The following is a 12,627-nucleotide window of genomic DNA, read 5'->3' as shown; positions in this document are numbered from 1 at the left end:
CATAATTAAAAATGATAAAAATATAACTAATTGTTTTTAAAACTTGGAAATCAAACTTGGTGAAATTTTTAACATTCAGCGATTAGGCTCATTTTAAAAAAGTGTTTTTCTTTTATAAACAAATAAAAAAGCAAAAATTTCCCTGAAGGAATTTACTGAATTTTACCTCATGTTTCTTTTATTTTTAAATTTCTGGGTTTCCCTAACATTCTGCGAACATTTGAAGATAAAAATTTTTTAAATCTAATTAATTTAAATTGTTGTCTTCAAAAACTCCTAGAACAAGAGTAAAAATACTATCAATAAAAAATAGGTAAATAAATATTAATGAAAATTTACTATATTTTTTTAGAGAAATTTTTGTATTTCTAATTACTAAAAGATGTGACGCTCAGATCGGTTTTAGTCATTATTTGTCTTCTTTCACGTTCAAACCAGTGACGGAGAATAAACAGATTTTGCGCAATTGAAGAAATATATCTTATCACTAACCACACAATCTTAAAAAACTGTGAATAAATTCTTAATAATCCTATGATGCAATTGCAATATGAAAATTGATTTACAACTATAGAATGTATCCTCAAAGACATTTTTATTCATTAAGAATTGTTCTGACAAAATTATAAAAAATTGAAATCAAGCGAAATGAATTATATAAACCCCAAATTCAGATTTATAAAAAATAGTTAATTAAACAATTAATGTTCATCTTATCAGTTAACATTAATTTAATTTATTATAAAATTATGGTTAACATGATAAATTATCCAAATAATATATCATCGAAGAAAGAAAGAAAGGAATTCGTTTTCTAGACACGTGTCTCATTAATCGTAATTTTCATTGAGATTCTCAAATAATTTTATAAAATCAGTAGTACCTAGGTTGTAATTTTCTAGAATTCTCTCTTTACAACATTTTATTGTGTAGTTGAGCAAACTTTGTGAGTCACCTCTTCGCAGTTTTAATACGCGCTTTAGCAACATTTCCTGATAATAAGATGTGACGTACAAAAGTACATATTTTTGAATTTTCAGAGCATTAAAATTCTCATCTAATTTCGACATTTTGATGAGACATTTCTTGAGATATATTGGAACATTAATAATTTTATGTGCGCGGATAGCACAAAGGTTCCCGGAACAGTTCAGGAATATTTCCATATAAGGTTCGGAGTATTCCCAAAAATGTTCTAGAAACTTTCCCGGAAGTAGGTAAATGTCCACGGATCCAGGCAAGTTCCTAAGAAAAGTTCGTTGAATGTTCCTGAACTTTTTCAAATTATATAAACTAAATTGATTTGATGAATAGAATTATCCAAGAACATATTTTGAACCTCTATTAACTATCTTTCTAGAAACGCGGACATTCAACTACTTCTAGAACATTCCTGGAAAATTTTTTGAAATTTCGGGAAAACTCAGGAAAGTTCAGGAAAAGTTGAGGCAAAGTTTAGGAAAGTTCAGACAAACTTTAGAAAAGTTTAGAAAAGTTCAGGACAAGTTCAGACAAAGCTTAAGAAAGTTCAAGAAAGTTTAGGAAAAGTGCCATAAAAATAAAATTTTAACTAAAATAAAGACGAATTTAGATCTAAAGAAGATCAACTGGTAACCTAAGTCAGAATGGTTGGAATGTTTGCCAAAAAAATGTACAGCTGAAAAAAAGCATTTTAAAAAAAATAGATTTATATAATCAGAAAATAATTTTTTGGACATGAAGATAAGTTTACAAAAGATAAATTTATCAATCCAAAGTAGAATGTTTCAAAAGGCAGTTAAGAAGGTAATTGTTAAACAAACAAAAAAATATGTTTTTAACCAAATTAATTAATTTTTAACTAAAAATTTTAATTTTCATGCAAAAATGGAAAAGCTACATTTTCAGTTAAAAAATTGATTTCGAACTGACCAAAACGAGTTTTGAACGGAAGAAATTAATTTGTAATCACAGTGATGAATTTTCAACCCAAATATACAATTTTGATCAAATAGTGAATTTGTCAACCCAAAAGATGAATTTTCCCTATCAAAAAACAAAACCAAAAAAACAACGATTTTCAACTAAATGAAATATTAAAAGTGAATTTATTTTGAAAGTGATAAAACTTCTACTAAAAGAAATTAATTTTTAAGCAGATAAATCAATGTTTAACATAAAAGATAAATTTAATATCCAAAAGAAACGAATTTTCAAACTCAGAAATAAATTGTTAACTAAAAAGATGAAGTTTTAAATAATAAGAGAATTCTTCTACCAAAAATTACACGGATTTAAAAGAAATATTTAAATTCTCACTTAAAACAGACTAAAAATGGAGTGGTTAGATTAAAAAAAAAATAATTTTTAATAAAATCAAAGTAAATTTTCAAAACACAATAGTAAAAATAATAATAAGATAACAAATTTTTTTAAATAATATTAATAGTTTTTTCATCAAGCGAAAAAGATAAAATATCAGTTAAAAAATTAATCCAAGAACATATCTCGAACCTCTATTGACTACCTTTCTAGAAACGCGGACATTCAACTACTTCTAGAACATTCCTGGAACATATTTTGGAATTTCGGGAAAACTCAGGAAAGTTCAGGAAAAGTTGAGGCAAAGTTTAGGAAAGTTTAGACAAAGTTTAGAAAAGTTCAGGAAAAGTGTAGCAATGTTCAAGAAAACTTTTGTCCTCTGGAAATTGTAGCAGTCTATAATAATTGCTTGAAATCTGCGAAATTTTGAAATTAGAAATGGTTTCGAAAGTTCCAGAAGCATTTCATTAAATCTGCAAACGAATTACATGGGCCACCATAATTCTGACAAAAGAATTCTGAGTTGTAAAATAAATGTTGGCGAATTCCGATAAGAATATTTTTCCTTGTAACAGATTCATAAAATACAAATATCTGTAGCTTAGAAGAACAAGCTGAATGCATGTGATCGTTTAGATAACGACTATAGCATATAACCCTCATACCCTGTTATCAGTTTCTTCTGCACTTGGACAAAATGAAGATCGTTTATGGCCTTGTCTTTACCTTGGTAGTCATCTTTATTTTTATGGGTGAATATAATAATAATTATTATTATAAATGTATGTAACAGACCTGTAATGTCCGTTAAATTTTCCAGTTTTCTACAAATAAGAATTATTTGTTTTAACGAGCTTCCTATCCCAATTGCCATGCTACGTAGCATTGGTTACAACATCCATTTTGATCCATATGGAAACAAAAAATATTTCCGGCATATCCGGAATTTATCTGAAAAAAACTTGACTGGCATGCCTAAACTACTTTACCAATTTTGGGACGTCTTTATCCCCACCCCCGACATCTCTCTTGGACGATCGTACCCCCATCCCCCTTCATCAACTAAAAGTGACGAAGACGAAGGCTCTAGACGGAAATCACGTTTTTTTTTGCAAAATGATTTATTATTATTTATTTAGAATTTCATGCATTCATTTAGGAACTTGCAATGCAAATGGATAAAAATCTCCACAAACCAGGTAAAGTTTCGAAAAAAAAATGAATCATCAATCGAACGTACCAAGATATATTTTGATCAATAATTTAATTTTTAATGAAGAGAAATTATTAATAAACGAAATAGTTGAATTCCTAACGACAAAATACATTAGTTTTTAACGAACAATCGAAAAGTTCAAATAAATTCAATTATCAGCAAAAATGTGAAAGTTACATTTTCAGTTTGAAAATTAATTTTCAACAAAAAGAAAAGAATGTTCTGCTAGTTGAATTCGACAAAAATAAATTATTTTTTACAAAATAGTTCCATCCATAGACGATAAGCTGATTCGAAAAAGGCGATTTATTTTTTGATTGAAAAGAATTTTCCACAAAATTGATTCACGATCTACAAAAAAATTGAACTTTCCCATTGTACCTATAAATTTTGAAAGCAGGAGGTAATTTTGTAGCTGGCAGTTAATTTTTTAATTTTTAAACCAGTAATTGAATTTTCTACAGAAATTGTTCAATTTTTAACAAAATGTTAAATTTTCAACAACAAAATAAGTTTTCAACTGAAAATAGAAGAGTAACATTTTCAGTTTAAAAAATAATTGTCAACGAGAAGAAACGGATTTTCTATGAAATTAATTCAACATAAATAGAAAAATTTTTAACAAGATGATCCAATTGTAAACCAATGAGCTGATTTTCTAATCTACAGCAATATACATGAAATTTCCACAAAATAATAGAATTTTTTGCTTGAAAACAAGTAATTCAATTTTCCACTAAAGTATTGCATTTTCCACCCTAATCTCTAAATTTTTTACCAAAAGAGAATTCTGAACTAAACTACTTAATTTTAAATTAAATTGTTGAATTTTCTGGCTAAAAGAAGACCTTTCTACAATGCAGATGAATTAAAAATAAATATAAATTTTCGAAAAAATACCAAACACCTCAAATAATATAGTTCTCTTTTTAATTTAAAAAGAAAAATAGTTAGATTTTTTTACTTTAAAAATGAATGAGCAACCAAAATTATCAATCTCTACAAAAAATTGATTTTTAATACAAACGAAACAAAATCCTAGGATCTTCGCGAAATTTCTTGAAACACGTTTAAGCAATCTCAAAAGATTTAAATGAAAATATTAGATTTTAAAATGTTTTAAGGGACTTCTAGGGATTACAATTCTTTTATAGAACTTTAATGAATAATTTTAACTCAAATTATGTTCTAGAGAGTTAAAGAAATTTTAAAGGAAAAAAACAAAAAAATTCCATTTTTCCGTCAAGGTATGCAAGACACGACAAAAGATGAAAGAATAAAAATTGTGCGCGGAAAAAAATCTACAAATTTGTTATTATTCACTTTTTGGTAGGACTCGTATTTTTTGCCCCATCCATAAAAAACAGTGTTAAAAATAAAAAAATTAAATTTGTATGGAAGCGACACAAGCTACGAAAAAAATAAAAAAGCAACATTTGTTCAACCAACAAGATCTACAAATTTTTTTAAAAATCATGTTTTGACAGAAGCGTAGTTTTTGTTTTAATCGTGAAAAATAACATTAACATTTAAAAAATCAAATCTTTGGAAAGTCATGTCATGTAAAAAAACACATTAATGAAAAAAAATAGTTTATTCGAAAAATATATACAAAATTGTAATAAACTTTGTTTAGAAGAATACATTCAAAATAAAGAAAAAACTTTTTGGAAAAACGACATAAGCTACAATAAAAGCATAAAAATTATTAGAAAATAGCATTAAAGATAAACAAATTAAACTTATGGAAAAACGACATGGGTTGTATTAAGAAGTTTAATAAAAAAAATTGCTTCTTTATTTGCATAATGCGCATTGCTACATTTCTCTTGGTAGTTAAGAATAAATATTAGTGCAAAATAAGGAAAAAACATTAGAGTTACAGTGAAAAATAAAGTTTGTACATTATTTTTCAGCTTATGAATATGCAGTACCAGCCTGAGATGCAAAAAAAATACATTTGGTAGTGTTGCACATAGTGTAGAAAAGTTCACATTTGTGAACGGCAAAGGAGTTTTAACAAAAGAGAATTCACAATCACCAACTTAGTGTTGTCGATTTGTTTTCTTTTAATTTTAAAAAGTTTGCTCACAAATTTGGGCGTAACACAAAAACCGAGCGCGAAGCGTAAGGTAAAGTCATTATCGAGCGCGAAGCGCGAGAACCGAGAGTCGCGCGCCCTAGACGCGCCCAAGCTTCTGATCGAAGCCTGTCTCGCGTCAAGCTAATGCTCCTAAACTTAGAAACTGTTTCCACTGCGCTTATGTCGCGCCGGCAACTTTATTGATGTTAGCGCGCGTATTTTAAATTATATAAATATTCAAATTTGAATAATATTCATGATAAATAATGATTAAAAAATGTATGAAAAGTTATTTTGAAATCGTTATGTCGGAAATAAAAATAAATTTAATTTAGAAATGAAGCGCCCCGATCCAGAATGGGACATATTGCGGTAAAGTTGAGGGGAGGTTGGCCCCTGCAAAGCAAAAATACAAATGAAAAAATTTGATTATTTAGGGACGTATTGTTATAGGAAATTAGGTAGCATGTCTTTTTTCTTTTAGCAAAAAAGTTGTACCTATTATTGTTTTCGAGATAACCATGATAGTGATGTTTTTTCTTAAGTCGATTTGTAATTATTTTTTGTTCTCTTGTTCGTCGTCACAAATACAATTTTTTAAATTTTTTAATGAAATTTGGAGACAATAGTGTCAACGGTATCCTTAGAATAAAGATATAAGCAAAAAGTGTATATCATTGTTTTTGACAAAATAAAAAATTGTTTTCTGGGCCATTGCGAATTCGATTCTTTATATTTTTCTATCGCTTTGTTTATCGAGCGAAGTTTGGACAAATATAAACTTCCTGTGGAGAAATTGTTCAGAAAATTAGAAGCAACTTTTCTGTGAAACTCTTTTTAAAAAAACTGAATAGGTGAGAAACTGCGAATGAAAAACTTAGAGCGCGCGAAAAAAAACGCAGGTGAAAGATGCAAAAGTTCAGAATAATATATAAAATCTCGAACTAGAATCTATGTCCATTTTTCTGCCCATGAATTCTAAAAAAAATTTATAGAATTTCCATAAGATCCATGTTAGGATTATATCATATGTATTCTAACAGAATACTTCTATAGAATTTATTAAATTTAAAACTAATTTAATTGAAAATTTATAATTTAATTTTTAAAACTAATAAAGAATTATTCAGGCATTGTACTTACGGTCTTTTGCATTTGTTCTTAACATTTTGAGACTAGTTATCTTTACATCTAGTGCATTCAGAAGCACGAAGAATATCCTTCGATTCTTTTTCCATTAAAAAAAGGATTTTTTCCACTGTGAATTTCACGAAATATTATTTAACTCGAGGAGCGGTGTGAATAGTGTGGTATTAAGAAGTACAATGCTATATTTTACACAAACCGCAACTGTTAAAATGCTAGAAAAGTTAAACTGACATTTGAACGTCATCTGATATAACTCCAGATATCCATTTGTTTATATTTTTATTTATTCACTAGCTGAACTGCAAGTAGTTCCGTCCGTCTAATAGATATGGATTGTTACGAGTCGCGTGCTCTAAGTTTTACATTAGCAATTATTTACTTATTCAGTTTTTGAAAAAAATTTTTTCACAAAAAATGTCCTCATAGTTTTTTAAAAAACTTTTTCACGGGAAGTTTATATTTGCTCAAACTTCACTCGATAAACGAATCGATCGAAGATTATAAGGAATTTAATTTGCAATGGTTTAGAATTTTTTGTAATTTGTTATAAAGAATGATATAAACTTTTGGCTTATATCCTCATTCTAAGGATACCTTATAGGGTATTATCTTCAAATTACATAGAAAAATTCCAAAATCTGTAGATGTGACAAGCGATAGACCAAAAATTAATTATAAATCGACTTCAGAAAAAACATCGTTATCATCGTTATGTCTAAAACTATGATAGATACAACTTTTTCGCTTTATAAAAAAGACGCTCTATCTACTTTACTATAAAAATTCATTTTTTAAATTTCGATTTTTAGTTGCCGGGGGACAACCGCCCCTCAACTTCACAGAGTTACGTCTCGTTCTGGAATTGAGGCACTTAATTTGACAGCGACGAGATATTTTATTGCGATGAAAAAAAATTATTTATTTCTCTGAACTCAGAATTTATAAAGTCTTTTTCATTAAAAACGAATTCGTTTTTATCTGGCAGTCCAAAATCTCATTATAGGATTCATAAATTACTTTGTATGGTATTCCCTATCATAACTTATTATAAATATTAAATTTGAATATTTACACAATTTAAAATCAGCGCGCCAACGATAAACAATAAGGGATAAAGGCGCGATGCAAGCAGAGTTAAAAATGTTTTCAAAATTGGGAACACTGCGCTAAACGTGGGATGAGAATGTGCTTGCAGAGTTGGTCGATTTTTCTATAAATAATCATTTCTAATTATGAACTTCCTATAATTTACTGATACTTTTGCAATCTTGAGCAATTTTTGCAATCCTTTGCAATCCGGCTAATTAACCCATTATTCTCCACTTTTTTTTACTTGAAATATATTTGCAGTGTTGAAATTCATCAATTCTTATTTTCCTTTACAGAATTAAGTTCGCAGTCTAGCATAAGAGACGAACTTATGATGAGTAGTAAGATTGGCGACTCTTCTGGAAAAAATATCGATGATAGTCCACGCAGAGCGCATCAGACTTTGCAGCACCTAACCACAAAAGACTTTTTCGAGTTCCCTCGTGGTTGCAATCTTTACTACGCTACAGAATACGTCAACTACACACAAAATGGCGAAGTCATAGTCAAATCTTTAGAACTTATACCATTCAACGTCCGATACAAGGTACAAAAAAACGAGTTCAATTGGATCTTTGGATTCCTTAAAGACGAATATCTTGAAAGATTATTTTTAGAAGGAAAACTTGCGACAATTAGTGCAAAATTTCCACACCGTTCGAGGTTCCTTACTAAATCAGAAATTCGCTTTTTGATTGATTATCCAAATGGTCTAACGCCCTTGTAATTTGATGTAAACTTTTCCATGCACACTCGAATTTTGATGATACGAGCTTCAAAGATCCGAGCGCTCCACAAATACGAGGGTCTTGACGCCAAAGGAGCAAGCATCTTTTTTTTTTACTGTCCCTGCCCTATTAGAGTCAGGCCCGCAACGAATGCGAGCTGCATTGCATTCGCCGTACGCATGCGCGTAGTAGGCCTATGTGCGCTCTCTCGCTTCACCCCCGGAATCTAAAAGTCGCGGGAGTGGGAGCCCCTTTCACGCTCGTATTCTTGGAGTTCCCGATTCCCGAGGTTCTCGTATTTTTGAAGTTCCAGTTTAACTCGACGTGGTCCCGCTGTATCATTGGAAATTAATTGCGATCCTGCGTAAGTTTTCTGTCATTATGGATGGAAATTTGTGAACTGTTGAGATTTCTGTTAAACACAAAATTTGAAATTAAATACTAAAATTCTAATAGTGAAACTCGGATTAAAATGGTAACCAATAGGTCTTCTCTATATAGCGGGTAATACAACTTTGTGACCAACAACAGAGTTCTGTAAACAGATGTTCAATAAACAATATTGTTTGAAAAGCTTTTTTGAGTTTTAAATATTAAAATTCTATCACATCCTTCAAAAATCCTTTTAATCTCTTACATTTTTTTAAGACATTTGAAATCTGGTCTGCACTGTTAAAACAATTGTTTTACAAGGTGCAGCTGAACCAAACCGTGTACCAATTTTGTAATCGGCTTGAGTAGGCCCATGTCTGGTAAACCTAGGCCCTGACATGCTGATCAAGTCTCGGTCAAGCTAGAATGAAACATGAATTCTGACTAGGACCTGACTCGATCGCTAAGCCTGGCCCGGGTTCAACCCGAGTACAATATCGTTTCCTAGCAATTTTATGATGGGACTGATTTTTTACGAGTTTTTGAAGATAATTCGGAAATAAGTATACAAATCTTTCATTGTTGATCAATAATATTACATAATTAGTTATTTATGTAACAATAAAAAATTTAAGCGCTAAAAAATAAATAAATTTATATCAATAACAAATGACAAAGTTTTACGTAATTTAACGTTCACATAGTCATAATGAGAAACGTGATTTGTCAATTTTTTTAGTTCTGAGTTTAACCACTGAAAGTGAACGACGAAACATGAAAAACTTAATTTTTATTTTAATTGAACTTGCTACTAAAAAGATAATGTTTCAATAAAAAGTAGGGATCTTCTAAAAAGAGGGACAAATGTTTTTAAAAAAATGTTTCTCTAAAAAATAGTTGATTTTTAAATGAAAAATTTTATTTTCAACTGAATAGTACAATTTTTATCCAAAAAGATCAAATTTTTACTAAAATATGAATTTTTAAACCAAAAAGACGAATTTTCAACAAAATTTTTAAATTGTTAACAAAGAAAGATTTTTCTCAAAGAAAAGACAAAAAATCTGCCAAATTTTTAGTCAACAAGCCAAAAAGTCTAATTTTCCACAAATAGGATAACTTTTAAACCGAAAAAAAAAAAATAATTTTCAACATATATAGTAAGTTGATTTTTAGCCCAATAGTTCAAGCTTAAACAAAACGGTTGAACTTTCAACCAAATAGCTGATTTTTTAAGCAACAAAGACGATATTTTCAGAGTGCAGCTAAATTTTGAACTCGATAATAACCTGGTAATTTATAAGGAAAGATGACTTTCCCACAAAAAAAAATGTATTTTTAATTCTAAAAGAATAATTTTGTGTACAAAAAAGGTGTTCAACGGAACAGTCGAATTTTCGACTAAATAAGATGAATATTTAACAAAATAGTTGCATCTGCAAGTAAACAGTTAAATTTACAAGCTAAAAGATAAAATTTTCATAAAAACACGTGAATTCTCAGCATGAAAGTTTATTTTCAACCAAAAAGAATAAATATTTGAATAAAGAAGACGATTAAAAAAAAATGAATTATCAAACAAAAAAGTTTTTCTGCGAAGGAAAAAAAGTCTTAAATTTTTAAGTTTTCAAGCCAAAGGAAAATAATGTGTCTACAACAAAGTTGAATTTTAAGTCCAAAAATTGAACAACAAACCAAAAGTTTAATTTTCAATTTAATAGTTGAATTTGCAACCAAATACTTGATTTAAAAAAAAAGAAATTTAGTAGATATTTGAACTTTTAAAAATGTTTGGGATGTATTTCACCGAATTTATGGAATTCGCGGAATTCACGAATTTCCAGAAATTCGAGGAATTCGATCAATTTTATGGAAAAGTGAACTCACGGAATTCACAAAATTCATAAAATTCACAGAATTCAAGAAATTTACGGAATGGATGAAATTCACTGAATTGATCAAATTCAAGGTATTCACATAATTCGTGAAATTTTATGAATTCTACGAACTTATTGAATTGGATCATTTCCTAAAATTCCGTGCGTTCCGCGAATTTCGTCAACTCTTTGGATTTCGTGAATTTTTTTGGATTTCGAGAATTCTTTGAGTATCGTGAATTCCGTGAATTATGTCAATTCGGTGAATTTCTTTATTTCAATTAATTTCTTGTATTTCGCGAATTACTTAAATTCCTTTAAATTTTCGGATTCCTTGAGTTCCGAGAATTTATTAAATTTCGGGGATTAGTTAAATTTCGTCAATTTTAAGAATTTGAAGAATTTTGTTATTGCTATGAATTCCATTAATTTCGTACATTATTTGAATTGCGTGAATTTCATGAATTCTCTAATTCTACGAATACCTTGAATTGCGCGAAATTCTTGAAATCCTCAAATTCCATGAATTTTGGTTGCACAAGAAATTTTTGTTGTTGGAAAAAGTGTCCTGAGAAATAATTTAACTTTTCTTATTTTCCAATTAAACAGGTGTCTATGTATCCAACCGTGGAAATAAACTTCCAATACATTCAGTAAAATTTTTTAAAGTACATTTTTAACATTGTAAGTTTCAAGTTATGATAAATTAAAAAATCTTCCTTTTCTGGATTTTTAGCGAACGGTCAGGTTTCATTTTTTTTCATTTTTGACTAAAAGCGCAGCATTTATTTCTTTGAAAATATCACGTTTCCTTTGGATTCCACACAAAAGTACAGCTACGGTCATATTTGGAAAAAAATTCCCAAATAAGTATATATTATTCATTTATCATGAAGAATACATTTATTAATTTATTTAAAAATTGTTCAATTCTTGAATAACTTTCAATATGTCATTATTTCCCATTAATTAATTATTTCATCATTTTTTTAGCAGAAAAATTATCGCAGAATATTATGTACTATTTACAGAATTAAATTCAGAAAAATTAATTATTAGAAAATATTGTTACAAAAACTGTTAAACAACTTTCTGTTTTTCTAATAAAAAACGCGTGACACATTTTCAATAAACTAAAATTGCTTTTTGCCAGGAAAATACTTTTAAAAATGGCCTAAAAGTAATCAAAAGTGGTGGTAGAAAACTTTATCTATAAAAAATTAATTATTTTTAATGGCAAAATATGTATTATTCATAATAAAGTAATGAAATACACTCATTTGGGACTAAATTATTAAAATATAACCGTAGTTTTACAACACGGTACGCTCAAGTGCATCTATATAGAAGAAGTGCACTTTTCAAGGTCATATCTCAATCAATTTTTGAAACTTTGCAATTTCCAAAATAATTGGTCTAAAAGACTTCTTTTTTTTTTAGATGTACGCAGATTTTTGCAGAATCTATATTATTGTCTAACGTCAACAACGCAAACTAAACCTGACATGATTTATTTTGAAAAATCTAAACTCCACTTTTTTGCTCGTAAGAACAGGCAAAAGTGGACAACTTTGAGGGGTCACAACTTATGATCTATTCAATGTAGAATATTTTTCTTTTTTTTTTAAATTACAGATAACTGAATCTACTTTCACTCATGTATGGAATACTGTCCCGTGAAGTTATTAGGTCCAAAGATACACAGTGTATTTTAAAACTTAGAAATCTTTGCTGAAAATCCAAAAAAGCGGGGATTTTTCCATGTATCATAACCCGAAATATATATAAGATATCGGATTACTTTTGCAACAA

General features: G+C 28.8%; 1 protein-coding gene across 1 annotated transcript; it reads left to right on the top strand.

Annotated features, from left to right (window-relative positions):
* The first annotated feature begins 2,960 nt into the window (after window positions 1-2,960).
* LOC117176913 lies at window positions 2,961-9,103 on the top strand. Its single transcript, XM_033367302.1, has 2 exons — window positions 2,961-3,053; window positions 8,135-9,103. The coding sequence occupies exons 1-2, from the start codon at window positions 2,999-3,001 to the stop codon at window positions 8,563-8,565; spliced, it is 486 nt and encodes a 161-aa protein (XP_033223193.1). The 5' UTR covers window positions 2,961-2,998; the 3' UTR covers window positions 8,566-9,103.
* Window positions 9,104-12,627: the final 3,524 nt, after the last annotated feature.

Source organism: Belonocnema kinseyi, chromosome 7 (assembly GCF_010883055.1).
Source record: "Belonocnema kinseyi isolate 2016_QV_RU_SX_M_011 chromosome 7, B_treatae_v1, whole genome shotgun sequence".
Lineage (NCBI taxonomy): Eukaryota > Metazoa > Arthropoda > Insecta > Hymenoptera > Cynipidae > Belonocnema > Belonocnema kinseyi.
This window is presented reverse-complemented; position numbering and strand designations above follow the sequence as displayed.